Source organism: Haematobia irritans, chromosome 1 (genome assembly GCF_050003625.1).
Source record: "Haematobia irritans isolate KBUSLIRL chromosome 1, ASM5000362v1, whole genome shotgun sequence".
In the NCBI taxonomy this organism is placed as follows: domain Eukaryota; kingdom Metazoa; phylum Arthropoda; class Insecta; order Diptera; family Muscidae; genus Haematobia; species Haematobia irritans.
The window spans coordinates 150,751,285-150,776,163 of record NC_134397.1 but is presented as its reverse complement, the minus strand read 5'-3'; the positions used below and the strand labels follow the sequence as shown (position 1 = coordinate 150,776,163).

At 28.5% G+C, this 24,879-nt stretch overlaps 1 protein-coding gene across 3 annotated transcripts in view; it reads right to left on the bottom strand.

The window, feature by feature from the left end:
- Positions 1-24,879, bottom strand: part of Dad (Daughters against dpp) — a 74,890-nt gene that overhangs the window by 7,566 nt on the left and 42,445 nt on the right. For all 3 annotated transcript variants that reach the window (XM_075291922.1, XM_075291920.1, XM_075291921.1), the window contains exon 5: positions 21,475-21,606. In XM_075291922.1, the coding sequence (XP_075148037.1) occupies positions 21,475-21,606 (132 nt within the window). The remainder of the gene's footprint in view (positions 1-21,474; positions 21,607-24,879) is intronic.

Here is a 24,879-nt window from a genome sequence, read left to right as displayed (position 1 = left end):
AACGAATGAGAATAAACGATCGAATGAACTAAGTAGTTTAAGATTTATTGTTTGCTTTGAAAATGCCGATTTGTATTGAATGTTAATTTTAATGGGATGAATTAGAAATGTGATCGTAAAATACTCCAACAACAGTAAATAAAATTAATGTTGAACCAAAAACCGAGAAAACAGAACAAAGCATACGATCCGATGAATGGAAATAGACAGTATTAAGTGAGAAAAGGTAAAGAATAGAATACAACTAAATTATATGATTTACTACGCTCACCCTACAATAGAACATTAAGAACAGAAATATGCTAGTAACTACGGATGTTGTTTGCTAAGACATAACTTATTTTTTTGTTATTAATGAAACAAAATTCTAAAAATATTTAAATTTAATGCTTTAATAATCGATATCTGGAAAATAAAATATTTTTCGCATTTTCTTTACAAAATAGGAAAAAATATTGGTTTCTGTTCATCTATTTTCGTTGGGCTCGAAAATAAGTCTAGAATGCTTCAAATAGGTTAGGTTGAGTATAGTAGCGACAGGCCGTTGTTTTAGGCTCACTTAGTCTATTCAGTCTATTGTGATACCAAAACTTGTGAATTTCTATCTTTTCAATGAGCGCTGTCCGATTCTATGTTTAGCTCAAGTACAAGGAGCCTTTTGTTAATAGCCGAATCCTAACGTAGCTTCACATTGCGGTAAAAACACTTAGAGAAGCTTTGAAACCACCACCAGTATTACTAAGAGCGCTAGTCCGCCGCTGAAAATCTATTTGGTGTTCGGTCGAAACTGGGATTGAACCCATGACTACAGTTGCCACAGTTGGTAACAACAAAATGGTAGATTTTTTACTTTTTGGTAGATTAGTAGAATTCTTGAGGTTTTGGTAGATTTTGCGAAAAATACCTCTCCTACTAATAGGTACTTCAATTCTCTATAGAAATAAAATTTTGGAAAATTTTATTTCTTTAGAAAATTTTGTAAAAATTTTATTTCTATAGTAAAATTTTCCAAAACTTTTTTTTTTATTTCAGCTTAAAACTATAATAATCGACTTTTAATTTTTTTAAACGAAAAATCGACTTTTGATGTTGGTCAAAATCGGATTTCGACTGTTTCATATTACAAAAAAATCGATAAGTCGAATTTTCATATATTTTGCAATATGTGCAAAAATTATTATATTGAATAATCAGGGGAAGGGCGAAATATTGTCAATAACTCGAAAATATACAGACGCAATTATTTTTTTATTTTTATAAAAGTAATACATAATTTTATTGAAAATTCTGACTACTGCGGAATCTCACTCTATATATAGGAGGTTTATTACATTTGTCATCAATGTGTACATATTAATTTTAAATTTAAAATTTACATCTTTGATAAAAGTGATGAACAAAATCTATTTACAAAAAAAAAAGAAACACTAACAAAAACTATGTATTTACAACAATTATTAATACGATACCGGACCGCCGACAATGAATAGTATCGAGGAGATTCAAAGATACAAAGTCTATATTTAAAAATGATGCACAGTGACACGAACTATTCCTTTGGATGGATGCAACTAATTTTCAGAGTGAGAAATGCTTGTTGATTAGGGTGTACGGAATATTTGGTGGCGAGAGAATTTTATATGAACCAGTTAGCATTATTGAAGGCTCACTCTTTCATTGAGCTAAATATAGAATCGATACCATTGGTACCATGACTCTAGCTGTTCACTGTATATACACCTATGGCTTGTGGTGAAATTTAAAAATTCGCATCAATGGCAACACTAACCATATGCCGCAGACAGTGTTGCCAGTATTGGGAATTTTTCTCCAAATTGGAGATATTTTTTCGTGGATGGGGACGAAAATTTTGAGTTAGGGACTTGAGGATTTGGTGGGGAATTTCCATAAATTTGGGGATTTTTGTTGGGATTTTACGAAATCCGTTAAGTATAATAAATCATTTTGCAATAAAGATTTTTAAGAAATTCTGTTTATTTTTAAATTATTTTTTAATAATGTACAAAACGGTGCAAATCATGCATTTGGACTAGAAACGGACAAAGGATTAGAGGCCTTTGGGTTAGCTTATAATTTTACACAGCTAGTATGACATTTTGCGAAGTTATTTCGTGAGGACTTGGGTCTAAATTTAGCCCTCTCATCAGTGTTCATAGCTGACTTCGACAATATATTCCATAAATATAGAAAGATGGTTCACCGTCATATTTATCTACTTGAGTACTCAGAAATACATTTTCGTCCATAAATACATGGTGACCGAACTCCCATTTTCATTTTTCGAACATTTGGAAGACAATCGTCGGTTTCCTGGTGTTGGCTTTCGAAATTTTTATCTTATTGCAACTCGCAATGAGAATAAATTTTATATTTTTTCAATTTTTAAATTATTATCGATTTTCTACCATAGTGCCTATTTCTTTATTTTTTTCGTAAAAAATTATCATAAATGTATTGGGGATTTTTGGGAACGAAAGCGTCCTAATTTGGGGAGAAGAGCCAGAAATATACTGGCAATTCTTGTAATCTGAATAGAGCCCCGGTGCCAGGAGATTTGTCATTTACATTGGGATTTTTGGGAACATTGGGGATATTTGGGAACGAAAGCGTCCTAATTTGGGGAGAAGAGCCAGAAAAATACTGGCAATTCTTGTAATCTGAATAGAGCCACAGTGCCAGGAGATTTGTCATAACCTAAATGTTATGTGTAGAGAACTTCACCACTTTTGGTATCACAAAGGATTGAACAGTCCAAGTGTGCTTGAAATAATGAACTTCAACTTTATCTAACCTATGATTAGTACACTGAACCTTTCTTTCCATATCGTTTCATTATTGATTAATTTAAACTACTTCAATCCCGAAAATGATAATACTAAAATGTTTAATTAATTTTTACTTTGATAACTAAATAAATTAATGATGTTACTAATGTTATCAATTTCAAGTTCAATTGCAGTATTAATATTATTAGTTGGTGCATAATTAAAAATGTATGTCATACTAAATAAACAACACTGCAGGCCACTCTAATAGACGTTTTCATAAAAGATCAATTGTTCACATACATATACATATATTTTCGTGATAAGGTAAAAATTTTCACAATATATGTTTGATGTTTGTAACATCATTTCTTTATTTTTTTAATACTTTTGTTACACATTAGATCATTTGCTATATTTTGAAAAAAAAAATGAAAGAACGAAATCGTTTTTCTAAGTTTCATTTCCTTTGTTTGATTTTATTATTAAATGGTCTTATAGAAAAGTATTTAATTTTACTTTGATTAACTTGTGTCAAATTCAAATAAGTTCGATTAATAAGTAAGGGCATTAGGGAGCCAGCGTGGTGCAATGGATAGCATGCCCGCCTTGCATACACAAGGTCGTGGGTTCTATTCCTGTTTCGACCGAACACCAAAAAGTTTTTCATCGGTGGATTATCCCACCTCAGTAATGCTGGTGACATTTCTGAGCGTTTCAAAGCTTCTCTAAGTGGTTTCATTGCAATGTGGAACGCCGTTCGGACTCGGCTATAAAAAGGAGGTCCCTTGTCATTGAGCTTACCATGGAATCGAGCAGCACTCAGTGATAAGAGAGAAGTTCACCAATGTGGTATCACAATGGACTGAATAGTCTAACATAAGTGAGCCTGATACAATGGGCTGCCACCTAACCTAACCTAACCTAAGGGCATTAGGGTCTATTTTTGTTTTTGAAGATCTATCCTATAGTTTATATATAATTTTTAGAGGCATAGGTAGATTTTGCTTGTTTTGCATCAGTACACATTGTACAAAATTTTGAAATAATATTTTTGAAATGGTGTGGCAAAGTAAAATATCTCTAAGGCATTTCATAATCATCGCTGCCTTATTTCGATACTTTTCTCATTTACTTTCTTTTCATTATATACGGTAAAAATTAATTATTTAAATAAATTGTTACATTGATACATCTGTTTAGTGTAAGTTACAATGTTGCAATTTCATATTAATATTGTACACCCCAATCAGGGGAAATAATCTTGCAATCAACATTACATACATACTATGTACGTGTAGTTATTCATAGGAATTTTTCATTATTGATGGCTATACATTTACATATGTAAAGAAAATGCTGCCAAAGGAGAATTATATGTCAGCAAAATTGAAAGCGTAGACATAATTGCATTTTATTTGAATTTAAATCGAGATTTGTATCGCATTTCATTAGTAACACAAATAGTATTTTAAAATAAATTGGTAATTATCATATTAAAGCACTCACACACACGCACACGCATGCACTCATTTGAAATAGTGAGAAATAGTAGATATATATGGAGATGAATATTTTTAACTTATTAGATACTTCAAGAGTTATTAATATAAAAATTAAAATTTACACTGAAAAACAGTGAACCCACCAGGAAAGATAACTTTCGATTAATTTTAGAAAATTTGGAACTTTTTTAGACAATTTTAACTAAACGGTATTACAAGCGCTGGCATCACTCCGATATGACAAAAATAAGTAAATATTTTTCGACAAATTCAAGAAAATTTATTAGACATAACTAAATTTTTTCAGTAGTTAAAGAAAATTTTGTAGTTTTAAAAGAAATCTTGGAGTTCAAAATTGCAAGAATGTCTTTAGTGACATACGAAGTTCATGATGGACTCATTTTTGGTAAAATTTACAAATTTAAAGAAATAATGAACTATTTTGTAAGAAATACGAAATTAGGAAATCTTTATGCTTTATTTGTGTATAACTTTTTCCCGTTTTTTAGTTCATTTAACTAACATACGCAAAAAATTATTTGACTAAAATAAACTTTTTCCAAACATAATGATTCTATGAACTAATATAAAGTTAATATGGCTTTAGTGAAATAGAGAGTTCACTTTTTTTTGAGTGTATTAATTATTTGAATGTCAGGCCTTCTTTGATATATTTGCAATATCGTTTATTCGCGATAGCGTAAAAACGCCTAGCCATACAAAAGCGAGATTTCAACTAAAAGGGATAATCATATTTCTTTCGCTGTTCTCTAACGCCCATAAACCAAAGAATTTATTGACAATATATATGTGAAATGTAGGTTTAAAATTTACTTTATTTTTTTCGTCTGTGCACAGAAAAAATAATTTTTGTCTTCAGTCACGAATTTACTTGATTCAATTAATTGTTAATTGAAAATCACAGAAGTGATAGTATCAATCACCAACGTCCATTAAAAAATTAATTAATTTAACCAAACCAAAATTAATTTAAAAAATAATGGAAAAAAATATTTTTTTAGAATTATTAGTTTTTATTGTAAAGTGTTCAAATTCAATTACAATTTTAATTGGAAAAATATTGGTGATATTTATCACAATGGACTGAATAGTCTAAGTGAGCGTGACAATAAATCTGACTGCCACTTTAACCTCACTTTTATTGATGATATTTTTTGTGTGGGGATTAATAGTTTAAAGATTGAGTTACATGCCATGCGTTAATGCGTCCGTTGATTGAAGAGTTGAATTTTCTCTTCGAAGGCAAAAGTTTTGTTAGAGTGCTTCAAACTGAAAAATATCAACCCTTCCATCAACGCACTGATTAACGCATGATATGTAACTCAACTTTAATACCAAGTCAACATATCTCAGCTCCAGAGAATGAAGCCGCCGAGTCGCGCCGCCGATTTTAGCCGTCGCCGACCCGTTTTTAGCAGTCGACGCCGCCGCCGAATATGTCGACTCATCTCGACTCAAATTTAGCCGCCAATTAATCTAAAATATTGATTTATATCAGAAAAATTTAATAATATTTGTTATAGTTTTTGCCAAAATTTTGAACTTTCCACCTTCATTCAATTAGTATCAAGTTGCCATAATAGTTTTATAAAAATTTAGCTCAAAAAATTTGAATGAAATGTAAATTTGATTGTAAGATTGGTTGAACAACTAATCTCATTACAATTCGGAAAACTTCAAATTGATTTTATAATAGATAATTTTGCGCCGCCGAATAGACAATTTTTTATCGGCTTAGCCGTCAAGCCGCCGCCGCCGGAAGCAAAAATTTAGTGTCAGCCGCCGCCGACAAAAATGGGTCGGCTTCATTCTCTGCTCAGCTCGAACTATATACGACTTCAATTAAATTTATTTAACAGAATTGACCGAATATTTCTATGAAAGTATATAGCTTTTAATATAAGGCGAAAAATTATCATCTACAATAGAAAAAAATGTAAATTATACAGAAAAAGATACCTCCAAAATATTACCATTTAAAAGTTATTTGAAATTAAAAAATAACTGATATTAAATTTTTAATCAAATTAAAAAATAAGTGATATTAACTTCTTAATCAAATTAAAAAATAAAAATAATTAAAAATTTAAACATTTACAATGAACTGGCATAAATAATTGTAAATGTTAAAATTTTTAAATAAAACAATAATTATTCCAATAAACATTTTAATTAAACAAATAAATTATTTCTATTAAAACTATAATTAAAAATTTTACTCGGAAATAATTAGACACATTTTGACACAAATCTATTGAAAAATCCCACTATAAAATATAAGAGACATGGGAAATTATGTGAACTGTTATAGAATTACAAGAGCTAACTGTAAATAAATAATAAATTAATAAAAAAATGATTGTCTCAATTAAAAAATTATTGCATTTTCTGATCAGAATCATTTAAATTTTTAATTGAATGAATTATAAAATTAATTGAAAGTGCCGAAGAAATCAATTAATTGTTTAATCAAGCAAAATCTTTATTTCTAATTAATTGATTCATAAGTAATTAAACAGATCAATTATTTATTTAATTAATTATAATCTATATTTCTAATTAATTAATTCTTAATTAATTAAGGAAATAAATTAATTACTTAATCAAGTATATTCTTTATTTCAAATTAATTTATTCTTAGTTAATTAAAGACATCAATTTATTACTTAATCAAGTATATTCTTTATTTCTAATTAGTTCTGTAATTGATACTATCATTATTGTAATTGAAGCAATTTCAATTTAAAAATTAATTGGACCACAAAATTTGTAGGATCATAAGTTTTTTCTACGGAAATATCACGACATCGTCATTTAATATCTAGTTAAAGTACCATCTGTTAAATCATGGCATTAAAAACATATAGGACTGCCATTTTATTTATTCAAATTGAATTTCTCTTTGAAAAACAGTAAATACAAGTAATATGCTGTTTTACAAATAAAAACAGCAAGGGGAAGATGGCAAATCGGTTATAAATTATAGGGACGATGTGTTATGACTATGTAGATGACTAAAGATAATATCCAAGAGCCTTGCCATAGGCAAGAGGCGACCAACAATGGTGCCGGTACCATAAAAACATCAACAACATATTTACAAATACCTTAGCAATCTATGTGTGATGACAACAAACTACACTGAGCATTGTTACTCTCGAAGAAAAATATCAATTAGAATAAATTGCAATAAAATGAATTTGATTTAATTTAATTGAAATTAAATTACATATTTTTATTTGTATTATATATGTTTTACTTCACAGAAAAATATATATAACCAAAATATTTCCAATTAAAAATTTGATTGAGGTTGAGAGTGTCTTTTTAATCAAATTAAAAAAAGTCAGTCAAATTAGTGAAAATGTTTACATTTTAAATTAAAATATTAATTATAACAATTATATTTTTTAAATGAGAAAATATTACAAATTCTACAAATAATTATACGGAAAGCCAATTATACAATAACTGCAAAAAAACACATAAAATGTTTCCAATTAAAAATATAATTTTGTTCCGAAATATTTAGTTTCCTACTATTTATTGGTTTATTAAATTGTGACTCTAATCTAGAGAAATATCCATCTATAATTATAATGATAATGTTGGTTAAGCTACACTAGTAAGTGGTTTCACTGCAATGTGGAATGCCGTTCGGACTCGGCTATAAAAAGGAGTCCCTTGTCATTGAGCATTACATGGAATCGGGCAGCACTCAGTGATAAGAGAGAAGTTCACCACTGTGGTATCACAATGGACTGAATAGTCTAAGTGAGCCTGATACATCGGGCTGCCACCTAACCTACACTAGTAATTTAGCCAACGCATAGTTTTAAGCAGAAATAAAAATAATAATAATGAATTAAATTAAATAAATAAATTATTTTAAATTATTTTTATAGAAATAATTGAATATTCTTCAAGAATATTCAATTAAAAATTGATTAAAACTAAAATCAATTAATTTTATAATTGGACCAATTAATATTTTTCGGGTTTCTTATAAATTGCTTAAAATCAAAGTTGGTTTTTTTTTGTGAGTGTAAAGTACATGTGCGAAACTATTTGTGTTTGGATAAGGGTATTTTTATACTTGTGTATACTTTGTTATTTTAGGAATTTTTGTTCAACGTCTTTCCGCTTTTTTGGCTTTGCACACACTATGCTTTTCTTAATCCATTTCCAAATAAATTAACTTTGTTTTAGTTTTCAGTATGTAGTTGCCGTTTATGTTGCTTTTTCGCATTTTCAAGAATTTCGTTTATGGGCAGAGTCAGGAAAAAAGAATTTCTTATAAACACCGACCTAATTAAGGCGACGCCAAACTACAACCAATACGAAAAAAAAATAATAATAATAAAACAACTACATTTCACACATTCGTTAAAGCAACAACAAAGTGTCGTTTAATGACATTAGGCGCCGCATTATTTAGCGCCGGAACTTGTGTCGCCATGACTAGGTTAGGCGTTAGGCGGCTGTCGACAAGCCCCATCTCAGCCAGCCGGCAAACGCCAATCGGGCCATCATTTTTGACGCCGCTATCAATGTATTTGTTGTTACTGTTGTTATCGTATTCGGACTTGTTTTCTGCAACATTATTACACATTTTCTTAATCATTGCCATGATTATCATTATCATCGTCGAAGTCGCCTTTGTTGCTGTTTTGTTGTTATACTAGTGATCGTTCATTAAATATACCCCGTTAGCAATGGACAACATATAAAATAATAAATGAAAAAACCTTTGCATCTAATTTAAAAAAAAATTTAGGCAGTATTTTTTGTTGGAATTGAAATTAGATTTTCCAAAAAAAAAATTATATAGTAAAAAATATATACAAAAACAAGAAACACAAAATATTTCGGGAAATTTTTTTAGAAAAGCTGGCTAATTACTGTATGAAAAATACTCGTAAATCTTTCATATAATTGCAACATAACAGAAATATCATATGAAAATTACAGTTAAACAATATTTCATAATGGACCATTTTAAATTATTTTAAAATTATTTATAAAATAAATTAATAAAAATATAATATAAATAAACAAACCTAACAAAAAATAATTTTTATAGGAATATAAAGTTAAAAAGTTTTTGTTTTTTGTAAAAATTGAAAAACAAACCTAACAAAAATTAATTTTTATAGGAATATAAAATTAAAAAGTTTTTTTTTTCTGAGAAATAGTATGTTAAGGTGTTGCAATTTCTAAAAAAATCTTTTAAAATGTCAAATGACTAGCTTTTCATACCCATATTTATATTTGATCAAAAATTCAAAGATGATTTACTAACAAAACTTAATTTCTATAGGAATACTCGTAAAAAATTAAAAACTTTTTGTTTTTTACAAAAATTAAATGTTCAAAACTGGTTTTCAATTTCTTAAACATTAGATATCCAAAAGGATGAATGTGGTTCTGAGAAATAGTATGTTAAGGTGTTGCAATTTCAAAAAAAAAATCCTTAAAAATATCAAATGACAAGCTATGGGAATGAAACCATATTTATATTTGTTAAAAAAATTCAAAAATGATTTACTGTCAGTGCAGTTCACGCATAATTTCTATATAATAAAATATTTGGAAAAAACAATATGTTTATCAAAATTCTATAATAGATGTATCTAATGAAGCAGCTGCAATTTGAAATTCCGAAATAAACCCATAAAGATGGATTCAACTTAGAGTAAATGTGTATGCACAAATAGTGCAAGTATACATACATTTACACCTATTGGAACAGACAAACAATAATGCCGCCGCCGACAACAACAACACCACCATCGTTGTACCAGCCACGGCCGCTAAAAATAGTCAAATGCTGTAATAAACAAAACATTTTATACACCACACCGGGCACATGTTCAGATTTTTGAGCTTGTTTTTTTTTCATTGTTCATACACTCTACATTATGCTATTATTTCAAATATCTAATGGACCATTTAAAGAAAAGAGTAAATAATTTGAAAATAAAATATAATTTTTAAATAAAAGAGATTTTGCATTCAACATGAAATATCAATTTGCTATCAAAGATCTAAGTAATAAAATAAAAAATCTTCCCATAGATTTTATTATTATTATACAACCGATTACAATCTAAACACTATTGAGAATTCCTACACGCAAAGAAAAAACAGGTATGTTATCACGGTTTCCACAGTTGATAGAATTCTACCAAAAATGGTAGATTTTTTCTGTTTGGTAAGATTGGAAGAATTTTTTATGTTTTGGAAGATTTCACACTTCTCTCAGCAAGATGTACTTCAATTGTCTATAGAAAAAAAAATTGACAAAATTTTCTATAGAAATACAATTTTGACAAAATTTTCTATAGAAATAACATTTTGACAAAATTATCTATAGAAATAGAATTTTGACAAAATGTTGACCAAATTTTCTATAGCAATACAATTTTGGCAAAATTTTCAATAGAAATTAAATTTTGACAAAATTTTTTTATAGAAATTAAATTTCGACAAAATTTTCTATAGATATAAAATTTTGACAAAATTTTCTATAGAAATAAAATTTTGACAATTTTTTTTATAGAAATAAAATGTTGACAAAATTTTCTATAGAAATAAAATTTTGACAATTTTTTTATAGAATTTTTGGCAAAATTTTCTATAGAAATAAAATTTCGAAAAAATTTTCTATAGAAATATAATTTTAACAAATTTTTCTATAGAAATAAAATTTTGACAAAATTTTGTATAGAAATAAAATTTTGACAAAATTTTCTTTAGAAATAAAATTTTGACAAAATTTTCTATAGCAATAAAATTTTGACAAAATTTTGATTAGAAATAAAATTTTATAAAAAACTAAAATTTTGACAAAATTTTCTATAGAATTAAATTTTTGACAATTTTGTTTTTATAGAAATTTTGACAAATTTTTTTTATAGAAATGAAATTTTGAAAAAATTTTCTATAGAAATAAAATTTTGACAAAATTTTTTATAGACGTAAAATGTTGACAAAATATTCTATTGAAATAAAATTTTGACAATTTTTTTAAGGAATTTTCGGCAAAATTTTCTATAGAAATAAAATTTCGAAAAAATTTTCTATAGAAATACAATTTTAACAAATTTGTCTATAGAAATAAAATTTTGACAAAATTTTCTATAGAAATAAAATTTTGACAAAATTTTCATAGCAATAATATTTTGACAAAATTTTGTATACAAATAAAATTTTATAAAAAACTAAAATTTTGACAAAATTTTCTATAGAAATAAAATTTTGACAATTTTTTTTATAGAAATTTTGACAAATTTTTTTTATGGAAATAAAATTTTAACAAAATTTTCTATAGAAATAAATTTTTGACAAAATTTTCTATAGAAATAAAATTTAGACAAACTTTTTTATAGAAATACAATTTTGACAAAATTTTCTATAGCAATAAAATTTTGACAAAATTTACTAAAGAAATAAAATTTTGACAAAATTGTTTCTAGAAATAAAATTTTGACAAAATTTTCTATAGAAATAAAATTTTGACAAAATTTTTTATAGAAATAAAATTTTTATGAATTTTTATCCAATAAAAATTAAAATAAAATGGTCAACAATATCAACAACAAAAATAAAATTTTGACAAAATTTTCTATAGAAATAAAATTTTGACAAAATTTTCTATAGAAATAAAATTTCGACAAAATTTTCTATAGAAATAAAATTTTGACAAAATTTTCTATAGAAATAACAATTTATAACAATGCAAATTTAGTACTAAATTTTTAAGATTTGTATCTTGTTGTGCTGAAAATGCAAATCAAATAAATAAATGAAATGAAAAAAAAATAAAATTTTGACAAAATTTTTTATAGAAATAAAATTTTGACAACATTTTCTATAGAAATAAATTTTTGACAAAATTTTCTATATAAATAAAATTTTGACAAAATTTTCTATAGAAATAAAATTTAGATAAAATTTTCTATAGAAATAAAATTTTGAGAACATTTTTTATAAAAGTAAAATTTTGACAAATTTTTCTATAGAATTAAATTGTTGACAAAATTTTCTATAGAAATAAAATTTTGACAAAATTTTCTATAGAAATAAAATTTAGACAAAATTTTGTATAAAAATAAAATTTTGACAAAATTTTCTATAGAAATAAATTGTTGACAAACTTTTCTATAGAAATACAATTTTGACAATATTTTTTATAAATTCAATACCTTTAAAAATGTTAATTTTTGTGTAAGGTCATACTATCAAAGTCCATTGTTGAAAAAGAACATTGAGAAAGAAAAACTTGCCCTTGTTGGCGCAAGTTACAATTCAAGAGATATTAATGCATCCCAAAAAATGTTTGCTAATAGGAGGGATCATAATATATAATGTTACAAAAGCTGAAATTGTAACGAAACATTTCACAAAAATTGGATCTAATATTTCAAAATAAGACTTTTTAAATTTGCTAGAGTTTTGGTAAAATTTTCTTCAAATTTGGTAGATTATTGTTGGCACGAGTGGCAACCGTGTATTGCTATACGTTACTCTTTTATTTGTTTTTGTTTTTTTCCAAGCAAAAAATGAACATTAATAACTACAATATTGGAATAAAAAATTGCAGTTTTCATAACTATACCAATATTGGGACAGATTAACATATTTACAGATTTATATCAAAATCTAAACATCAAAAAAACATTATATCAATATATGTTTGTATTTTATTTCCATTAAAAAGCCGCATTTAAAATTTCACAAAATAATTTTTTTGATAGTAACCATTTCAAACACTATTAATGATTCCCTTTTCTAGCATTCTCAGAACAAAAACAAATACCCTTATAAATTATAGGTGAATCTTATATTATAGAAAGTAGAGATCAGAGATAGAATACTACTAAAAAAAAACCTATATACTGATTTACTATCTCTTTGCTCTGAGTATTATTGCTTCTTTTTGCCATTTTTTTGTTTTTGCATAGCTTATTGTTTATTGTTTTTTCTTTTCTCAGCAAGTAAGTTTCAGCCAATGTAGTTGTTATTAAATACGTCTGGCGCCAGTTAAATTTAAACAAAAATACGATTTAATATACACGCTAAGGCGTCAGTCTGGGAATAGCAATAATTTACAGTGGCAGGCAAAAATTCAATTTGTATTCAAGTTTTCACCCCGTTTTAGAGCAAAATTATTTCTTATTATTTGTATTTTTGCTGTTGTTTTATTATACACAATAGTTCTACTGCGTCACACCTTGATGTCGCGTCGAATGATAGCATAAAGGGTCATTTTTTGTTTTTGTTAATATAATAATTGGAAAAGAATGAGCGATGAACTCAAATCTGACCTCATAAAATGAACATGGCGTGCTTTTTCGATAATAAAGACGAAACGAAATGGAAGGAAATAGTATAATGAATGGTCTAATATTTAAAAGACTTTTCATGAAAATTAAAATTATCTAATTTAATATTTTTTATCATAATATGACATAATGTATGTACCTTAAAACAAAAAAATATTATTATTATAGTTGTTCAAACTGGGCTTTGTTGGTCCGTTGGTTTTTGCCTACACGCAAAAAAATAATTCTTTCCTCCCAAACGAAATTTTAGACAAACAAAGTTCGTTTCTCATTTGCTTTTCCTTGAAAGGAAGTGTATTTGGAAGAAAAGTATATACTTTTTGTGATGAACGTTTATTCTTTTCCAGGATGTAAAAACAATTTCATAAAGACTAACTCAAAAAAAAATTTCTGGCTAATTGCATTTTCCCACACATCTTTCTCACTTCCACGAAGTTTTTTAGTTCTTAGCACCTTTTTCTGTAACACAAACAATGTAGATTTTTTAAATTTAAAAATTTTTTTTCCTTTTGCCTGGACGGAGAATCGAACCGCGGACCATGTAATTTGTAAGCCAACACACTATCCACTGAGCCATGTAGCCGATATTGTCATCAATAGACAATTACCCATATAAGTTATATTTATATAGCATAGCTTGCGGCGCCCACGAGCCGATTAAACAAAGTTTATTTAACAGAAAAATACATTTAGTTGGGCACCGTGGAGCAGTGGTTGCTACGTCCGTCGTGGATTCGATCCCTGCTTCGACCAAAGTTTTTTTTTTTTCATATATTCCAGATAGGGTCGGAAGATTCCGAAAAAATGTTCAACATTACATTCTACTATATTAAATTTTTACTATGAACTGTAAAGTGTGTCTTATTAAAGACCTAAAGTCAGAAAAGAACAGTGTTTGATATAAACGAAATGGACTGTGTTGTTGGTTCAATAATAACTTTTTTTATTGAAAAAATAAAAATTTTGTAACAAATGAATTTTTTTGGTGATAAAAGTGTATACATGTCGAAGCAATTCAAAAAACTCTAACAAAAGAAAAACGTTTTCGGTACACGTTTTCCAAACGTTTTTTTTTCTTTGTGTGTAGTTTGAACAACTATAATAATAAAATTTAAACGTACAGTCATAATACTTATGAAAATATTATTATTTCTGGAAAAAATTCCATGATCTAAATTTATAAATGGTAATTTTTAAAGAGCTATAGGGAAAATTTTCAAAAATCCACATAAAATTCACGGTCCATACACCCAAAGAAAAAATACTTTCCTCGGGAACGAAATTTTAGACAAACGAAATTCCCCTTTATTATAAAGCATTTTTTGTAGAGCATATGAACTCGAATTTATGATAAATAATTCAACGATTGGCTGTAAACTATTTTATTTGTTTTAAATTTTTTTTTTTGTGTCAAAAGAAAACTTTGCTTGTCTAAAATTTCGTTGCTCAGGAAAGAAAACTCTTCTTTCAGTGTACAATTTAATGTTTGAACATTAGTTCATGCAAATGTTGACCGCGACTGCCCCTCTAATCAGTGTTGCCAGTATTGGGGATTTTTCCTAAAATTGGGAATAGTTTTTCGTGGATGGGGACGAACAGTTTCAGTAGGGGGATTTGTTGGGGAATTTTTATAAATTTGGGGATTTTTTCGAAATCCGTTCAGTGTAATAAATCAGGTGTATAGTAATAATTTTCGTGAAATTCTGTTTATTTCTAAATTATTAAAAATGACACAAAAGTCGCTAATAAAGCATTTGGACTGGAAACGGACACAGGGTTTTATTTTAGGGGCCCTAATTTACAATTCTACTCAGCTAGATTGAAACATTTTGCAACAATTGTGAAATCATTTTGTGAGGAATCGGGCCTAAATGTTGGCCTTTCATCCTTGTTTAACACAATATATTCCATAAATATAAAAATGATGACGATGATTTACTTTCATATAATCTACACTGAAAAAAAATATTTACGTTATATTAAAGATTACTCAACTTATATTTTAGGATGCGAAATTTACATAATATTAAGGACAATTTTCTTTAAATTTTTTTATTTTAATTTGTTTAAATTAATTACTCGTAAAATAAAGTTTATAATCTTTGCTTCGAAAATTTTTTTTCATTAAATTTAGGACACAAATTTTGTAAATTTGCGTCCCTACGTTAAAGTCGCATGTCTTTGAACGAAGGCTAATTTTCCTTAAAGTAAAGAAACACATTAATTTAAAGAAATTGACCTTAAAATAACTGAAATATTGAAACTTTAGATTTAAGATAAAAACGCTTTAAATATAGGCTAAGACTTATTTTGAGGATTTAGCGTCTTTGGTTTAAAGTTTTTTGGAATTAAGAAAACATTTTTTACTTTGAAGTATCCGTTATAATTTGGATTTTTAAACTGGCATTTGTTTGTTCGTGAATACCTTTATTAATAAACCGCGAAAAGAGAATGAAAATTTGTAATTGAAATAAATCAAATCTGTATCCTAATTTTAGTTTTATTGGTCCTAGATTTAAAGCCAAATAGGTCGCTAAAAATTTCTTTATTCTAAAGAAGCCTCATCTTTGGTTCGGAATCAATACCAAAATCCTTAAGTGAACGTCAAAATCTTTGGATCTTAGTAAACATTTTTTTGAGTGTACCACCCAATTTTATTACTTGAGTATTTAGAAATAAATGTTCATCCATAATTCCATGGAGGCCGAACTCCCATTTTCATTCTACGAAACAACACCAAGAGACAATCACCAGTCTCTTGGTTTTGTTTCGAAATGTTTATATTATATTTTTTTTCTTTAATTTTTTTTTTTGACATTTTTTGACATTTTTTTCAATTTTACAATTTTTACCTATATTCTACCGCAGAGCCTATTTCTTTATTTTTTTTTTCATAACAACTTATCAAAAATGTATTGGGGAATTTTGTGAGGAATTTTGATTTAAATTGGGGAATTCCGGAGACGAAAGCGTCCTAATTTGGGGAGAAGAGCCAGAAAAATACTGGCAACACTGCCTCCAATGGTCCATCCGCTTACTTAAATTTTGGCATATTCTTTGCAACATTTCGGTGTGAATCTCTTGAAACAGGCTTGTTTGCATAGATATGAGCTTTATCATTTGAGCAAGATTTTGGTTAACCCTTTCACTACCGAAATAAACCTAATGATAAAAACTTTTATTTTTCTTCTGTTTTTACTTGTACTAACAGCATGTAGAACAAAAATTGTCATTTTGAAAACCTACCTCAATTATTTCAAGAGCTATATGAGCTTGTTCTGAAAATTTGATTCATGAATTGTGACCAAATGGCCTTACGAAAATAAGCGCTATTTTGCCTATAATATATTTCAACGTGTGAGAAAAAATACAAAAAAGAACCCGTAACAGTATCAGCTATAGTTTTTGTATAAATGTCCATTTACTAGAAACATACTGCACAAAAATTGTCTCAAATTTTCGTATTTTTCGTTTATTGTTAAAGAAAATTATAAAAATGTATTTTAGACCTCACCAATATGGACAATATTTATAGCTTATTTAGATTAAAGCCTCTACTTTAAAATAACATCAAGAAATATATCGAAACTAAGTGGGAAAATAGAATTTGGTGTATTTTTCGAATGTCCTTCTAAGTGGATATCGGTACTGAGAGGGTTAAGTGATCGTATCATGCATCAGTGTTTTTATTGACATTTTTAAACTAGACTAAAATTTATCCCTGAAATAAATTTTTCAAAATGTCTCTAACTATCTTTAAATTACTTCAAAATTTTAAGAACAAGTTTCCAAACACTATAAAGTTTAAATACAGATATTTGGAATTATTATAAATTATACAATTGTCATATTTTTTGGTTTAATTGGAGACATTCAAGATAGCTCTTGTCGTTTGACTGATCCCAAAAGTTACTAAAATTATAAAAAGGATCTATCATTTTCGAATCATATTAATATGATTGTAATTTTTGCAATGCACCTTATATAAATGCATACCTTGCACTTTGATTGGGTAGGGAAGGTGTAGGTACTGCGTACTTTAGAGTCTCATTTTGTATGCATGGAATTTTTCAAAAGATTTGTCACATTGAAGGTCATTTTGATGGAGCAACATTCATTGGAATGGATATTAGAGGAGCTCCGCACAGGTTTGTCGCGTAAATGATTGGTTGTCAGGTAATAAATATTTCATACAAAAAGCTCGGTGTGCAATAGAAGTGCAAGTAATTAAAGTAAATCGGTATGGTGGCTTCAGTATATTGCTTTTCATTTTGTTTTAAGATTTAAAACATGATTGGAACGATATATACGGGTATTAAACATAAGGCTCTAACGATATATTTACAAAAATTAGCCATTGCAATATTTAATATTTGTAATTTGGGTAAAATAAATATAGTGTAGAAAAAAAAAAAAGAAACGAGATTGTAATTTTTGTCTTTCTTTTTTTCAGCTAATTAGATTTTGGTCGAATTTTATATTTTTAGAATAATAAAATGCCAACTTTCCAACTAAATGTCGAATCAGTGTACTAAGATCACGTTTTCGCACGAAAAACTGTTATACTCCATATAAAAAAACGTTAGCGCGGAATAAATGCGAAATCTTTGCTTTGAGCATTTTCAGACACATATTTATACAACCCTGGATTTTTCGCTCCAAAAAATAGGCAGGCATATTATTTCGCATAAATAACTTAACATTCCTGGGATTGAGACCCTATTTACGGAGATATATGAAGATATTCGTTTTTCGCAGAAACGAACTTAGTACTAAGCAATAGAAAAAAAAGCAAACGTCAAATGCTTCAGCAGACGTATTGGTGCTATTTAAACATTTATTTTTGCCGTAACAGCCAATACGTTATAATTTATTTCTTTGCTCAATCAACTGATTTTTGTTGAATACATTTTTGACAGCGGTGGCAACACTGATTCGACATTTAGTTGTATTTTCTGAAGCGGACAAATATCAAATAAAAGTTAATTTAAAGTGTTTTTCAAACGGACGTAGGATTAGTTGTGCAATCAATATTATTTTTAATGACCCATACCGGAATTATTTGAAGAATATTTCACGGTATATCCATTTTTGTTTTTTCCATAACACTCTAATGTCCATATCTTGTATCACGTTATCTAGCCATCTATCTATCTGTCTGTCCATCTAAAAATATCCACAACTGTCTTGTCGTCTATCAATAATCAATTACAGCTTTAAGCGCCGCATACAAATTACTGTCGATATTTAATCCAATGAAATGGTGATAGTGTTGGTGGGTGGGGATGAGGGTTCCTAATGTTTGTTTGTAGTGGGTTTGCTCTTTTACTTTACAATTTTAAAGAATATTGCAAGTATTATTTAGATGGACATGTGATTGGATACAATGTTGCAGAATACGCGTATTGGGTGTATTATGTCTCCAATAGAAATCAGTTTTATGAAAAATACAAATCTGAGTACATTTCTGCAATATTGTCTATACGAGATGAAAGAAGCATTTTCGGAAAAATTTTGTAGTCCGGTTCTATTTTTGGATTAGAACAAAACGTTGGTTGAATAGTAATCCGAGACAGAAAAACTAATTGGCATATTAAATAGCTCTTCTTTTGCAAACATAACATTAAATAATTCGAGTGTGGGCTTTCTATTCGGTTATACGAATGTAGCCCAAAATATTGAGAATGGTCCGCCATTTATGTTCTAGGCGATTTCATATTTAACACGAATATCACTGATTTCTCTCCAATGATTTCAATGACAGATATATTTGGGACATGAATATCGTTTTTTTTGTCTTAAGAAACTAGGTATTACATTCCCGGTTTCGGTTTAATTTTATATAAAAGTGGTTTGACTATGAAATAGTGTTTTTCACTCCAATTAATATTTAAAGATTTTTAATTAAAATACCTTTAAAATATAAAGAATAAAAAATACATATAAATTAACTCTCTGTTAAAATTGTATCTTTCAGTAGAGCGTGAGAGAGAGTGTGTGAAGAAGCCGCCATACCTATAATGACAAACGGCGTTGTGCCAATACCAAATGACACCGTAAGCTCTGGCACGTAGTCGTTGACGCCGTCATTGCGGCCTGTCGACTCATTTGTTTGTTTATTTCATTAATTTTGCTATTGCCGTTGCCATCGTCGTTTATCTAATGAATATTTTTTTTTTGTCGGCTCTAGCACTATACAAATACGCTCTGTTGCTATTGCTGCCGCTGTTGGTGACGATGATGATAGTATAATATTGGGAGGGTGGCTTGCAAATTTGGTTGTGGGTGGGGGGTTCGGTGACTGGTAGTCATGTTTTCTGAGGCGCCAGGTTGCCGCGTCAAGTCGTCACTTTCTACAATATTTTGATGATATTTTAACTTTGCAGCGCCGCAATTGTGAATGTGCGAATTTTTTGCTGTTTTCTTTTTTTTTCAATTTATATTCTTCGAATATTATTTGTTTTTTAATGAAATAAGTGTAATGAAAATTGCGAATACCTTAACGCATTAACATACATGGGTATATGAAGGATTTTTGTGTTGATGAATGAAATGTTTTTTTAAGAATTTTGAACACAAAAAATTTGTTCTCCGAAACTCAATTTTATAGAAATTATTGTTCTTTTCTTCTGGGTTAAATAAAACTCGTTGGTGACAATCATTGAGGTTTGCCATGAAATTGAGTTAATGTATTGTTGAAAAAACAATTGTATGATAAATTTTTAAATTTATCGTTCATTAAGAAAGTATTTTTTTGTGTGCCTGTACACAAAAAAAATGTAAATTGTTTTATAGCAAGAAGTCATTCTTCTACGTCGTGAGAAAATTGAACTAAATTGTACTCCACATTTTGAGATTTCCACAAAGCGTTTTTAAAACCAGGAAAATTTAATGCCCAGTTGTACCATTTTAATTGCAGCTCACGAAATTACACCCTCTCATAGAAGACAAAATTAACTAAAAGTAAAGAAGAAACCCATTGGCGCCAAATCGTGGCCATTTTAACCAAACAGTAGTTCATTCCTACTATTATTGGGAATCGTATGAAAATTTTCTTTTGGTTTAGGTCATTGAACCTTATACCCACAATTAGTTCATGAAATGGTGGAGGCATACTTAAAAAAAGGAAAATTTCATTGGGCTGTGAAAAATGTCGAAAAAAAAATAAAAAACAAATAATTTGTTTGCAATAACAATAAGCTAAATTTAGTGTTAATTTAACTACGGAAATTTTTTTCGGTGTAGAAAAATTTTTCAGCTTTTGGTGCCATCTACATCGATAACATTTGTTCTCTTCATTGCTTCTGAATAGTCTTTGAGCTGCGGCATATTCTGTATTTCCTTAATTCAAATGTAAAAACAGATCTATTATATTCGTATTTATCTAAAGAGGAACGCATGAAATTGCTTATTATATTGAAAAAGCGCCACAAAACATTGCAAAAGTTCAGACTGTCTTTGCGTGAAGTCATTGTCTTTTAACGATTGTCGTATAGACATCAAAGTTCATACTCATTTTCTATGAGATTATATTTTGAAAGTCTTATCATATTATTTCGCTTATTGTCGTAATCTCATAAAAGACTATTTCGTATAAATAACATAGGGAAAACCGCTTGTCAATATAAATCGTTCAAGGTGATATGAAATCGAGAGAGATTTATTACTTTTTCTAGTGAGTTTTTTGGCATGCTAGTGACAGATTTAATCACAACAACATCTAGTGAAATTTTTACTAGAACAAATATTTTACTAGGAACCAACTACGCTTGTGATGCTTAAAAAGTTAAGAGTTTTCTTGGTGTAGTAACATACCTTCACCGTCAGTGGTAACCGACTCTGTCATTCGAAGGTAGACATTGGAATTTATTTTGTTTATGCTGGAAATGCCGTCGACATCTGAACTTCCGAAAGATGTAGAGTTGCCGTAATTTAGAAAAGATAATCCTGAAATAAAAATAATATATTTAACTATAAGTTTAGTTAAGCAAGTTTAAGTTAAATAAAATATGTTTATTTTAAGAATGTATATTGTAATGTACGTTTAAGTTGATATTTAATATTTTCATAAATTCTTTAATTTCTATATTTTTGGAAATACTTTAATTTTGTATATTTAAGTTTGAATAGTTTACATATTTTAAATCGGAAAACACATAAGAAATGGTAAATCTACAGGTAATAATTATTGTTTTCAGGTCAAAAGCCTTTGTTGTTAGCACCTAATTTTTTATATTTATTTTCATAATTTATTATGATTATAAATCTTGTAATAAATAAATAAATTATTGTTTTCATATTATATCAATAAAAACAAGTATATACGGCCGTAAGTTCGGCCAGGCCGAATTTTATGTACCCTCCACCATGGATTGCGTAGAAACTTCTACTAAAGACTGTCATCCACATTCAAATTACTTGGGCTGTAGTAATACTTGCCGATGGCAAGGTATTTTAAAACTCCTTAACATCGTCTTCTAAATTGTAAGTTAGTACATACAGGAAAATTTTCCAATTAAAGTTAAATTAATTGAGATTTAAAAAATATTCAGTTAAAAATTTAATTGATTCAGCAAATTGATTAATTGAAACAAAAATCAAGCAGAAAAATTAATAGTATCAATTAATTTTTTAATTGGATTAATTAAATTTTTAATTGATACTATCATTTCTGTGATTGAAGACTTTTCGATTAAAAAAATTAATTGGATCTATTAATTTCGTGATTGAATCAGAAAAACAATTTTTGTGTGTATATATTATGTAAAAAAGGCAGATTAAAAACCTAAATAATTTAGTTCTTGACCGGTATGAATTTTCGCGCGGTAAAACAGAGGCAGAAGCGAAATATGGTCAAATTTTTGTGTGATTAGTACTAAATCTTAGCAAGATCAAATGAAGAAGTTATCCTGGAAGAAGTAAAATCTGGGGATCGGTTTATCTGGGGGCTATATATAACTATGGGCCGATATGGACCACTTTTGTCATGGTTGTTGGCGACCACATACTAACAAAATGTACCAAATTTCAGCCGACTCGGATGAAGTTTGTGCCTCCACGAAATTTGCTCTCCCAAGAGGCTCCTGAGGTCAAATCTGTGGATCGGTTTATATGGGGACTATATATAATTATAGACCGATATGCACCAAGTTTTGCATGGCTGTTAGATATCATATACTCATATAACGTAGAAAATTTTAATCGAATCGGACGAAATTTGCTCCTCCAAAAGGCTCCGGAGGTCAAATCGGGCGATCGGCTTATATGGGGGCTATATATAATTATGGACCGAAATGGACCAATTTGAACGCACAAATTTTCAATCATTATCTTAACTGACTTTTCTTAATTTGATTAAAAGGTTAATGTTGTCAGTTAATGTTTTAATTGAAATCGTTTTCAATTTCAATCAAATTTTTAATTGAAAATATTTTTGTGCTATTTTTTGTGTACTGTAGCAAAATAAAACAGAAATTTTTTTATCAAGCCTTTAACCAAACACACAAAATTTTTTTCTGATTCAATCACGAAATTAATTGGTCCAATTAATTTTTTAATTGAAATGTCTTCAATCACGAAAATGATAATATCAATCACAGTTTTAATTGGACATAAAAAATTCTTGATTAAAGAATTAATTGTTATCATGAGCGAATTCCAATTAATTATTTAATTGATTCAATTAAAAATTATTTTCAATTTCATTCCGAACAGTTTTTGTGTTTTTAGTTTGATTAAAAGATTGATTGTTTGAAAAAAAAAAAAAAAATTTAATTGAAACAATTAACTTTTTAATCAAACTCGGAACACAAAGTCAGTTATGAATGGTGATGGATTTTTTTTAATGTATATATATGGGTCTCGAAAAACTTGCAAAATATCAGCCAAATCGGTTCAGATTTAGATATAGCTCCCATATATAGCTTTCGCCCGACTTACACTCATTTGCCCACAGAGGCCAATTTTTTGCTCCGATTTAGTTGAAATTTTGCATAGGGAGTAGAATTAGCATTGTAACTATGCGTGCCAAATTTGGTTGAAATCGGTTCAGATTTGGATATATCTCCCATATATAGCTTTTGCCCGATTTACACTCATATGACCACAGAGGCCAAGTTTTAACTCCGATTTAGTTGTAATTTTGCACAGGGAGTAGAATTGGCATTGTAGCCATGCGTGCCAAATTTGGTTGAAATCGGTTCAGATTTGGATATATCTCCCATATATAGCTTTCGCCCGATTTACACTCATATGACCACAGAGGCCAATTTTTAACTCCGATTTAGTTGTAATTTTGCACAGGGAGTAGAATTGGCATTGTAGCCATGCGTGCCAAATTTGGTTGAAATCGGTTCAGATTTAGATATATCTCCCATATATAGCTTTCGCCCGATTTACACTCATATGACCACAGAGGCCAATTTTTAACTCCGATTTAGTTGAAATATTGCACAGGGAGTAGGATTAGCATTGTAACTATACGTGCCAAATTTGGTTGAAATCGGTTCAGATTTGGATATATCTCCCATATATAGCTTTCGCCCGATTTACACTCATATGACCACAGAGACCAAATTTTTGCTCCGATTTAGTTGAAATTTTGCACAGGGAGTAGAATTAGCATTGTAGCTATGCGTGCCAAATTTGGTTGAAATCGGTTCAGATTTAGATATATCTCCCATATATAGATTTCGCCCGATTTACACTCATATGACCACAGAGACCAAATTTTTGCTCCGATTTAGTTGAAATTTTGCACAGAGAGTAGATGCGTGCCAAATTTGGTTGAAATCGGTTCAGATTTAGATATAGCTCCCATATATATATGTTTTTCTGATTTCGACAAAAATGGTCAAAATACCAACATTTGCTTTGTAAAATCGCCACTGCTTAGTCCAAAAGTTGTAAAAATGACTCTAATTTTCCTAAACTTCTAATACATATATATCGAGCGATAAATCATAAAAAAACTTTTGCGAAGTTTCCTTAAAATTGCTTCAGATTTAAATGTTTCCCATATTTTTTTTTACTAACATTGTGTTCCACCCTAGTGCACTAGCCGACTTAAATTTTGAGTCTATAGATTTGTAGAAGTCTATCAAATTCTGTCCAGATCGAGTGATATTTAAATGTATGTATTTGGGACAAACCTTTATATATAGCCCCAACACATTTGACGGATGTGATATGGTATCGAAAATTTAGATCTACAAAGTGGTG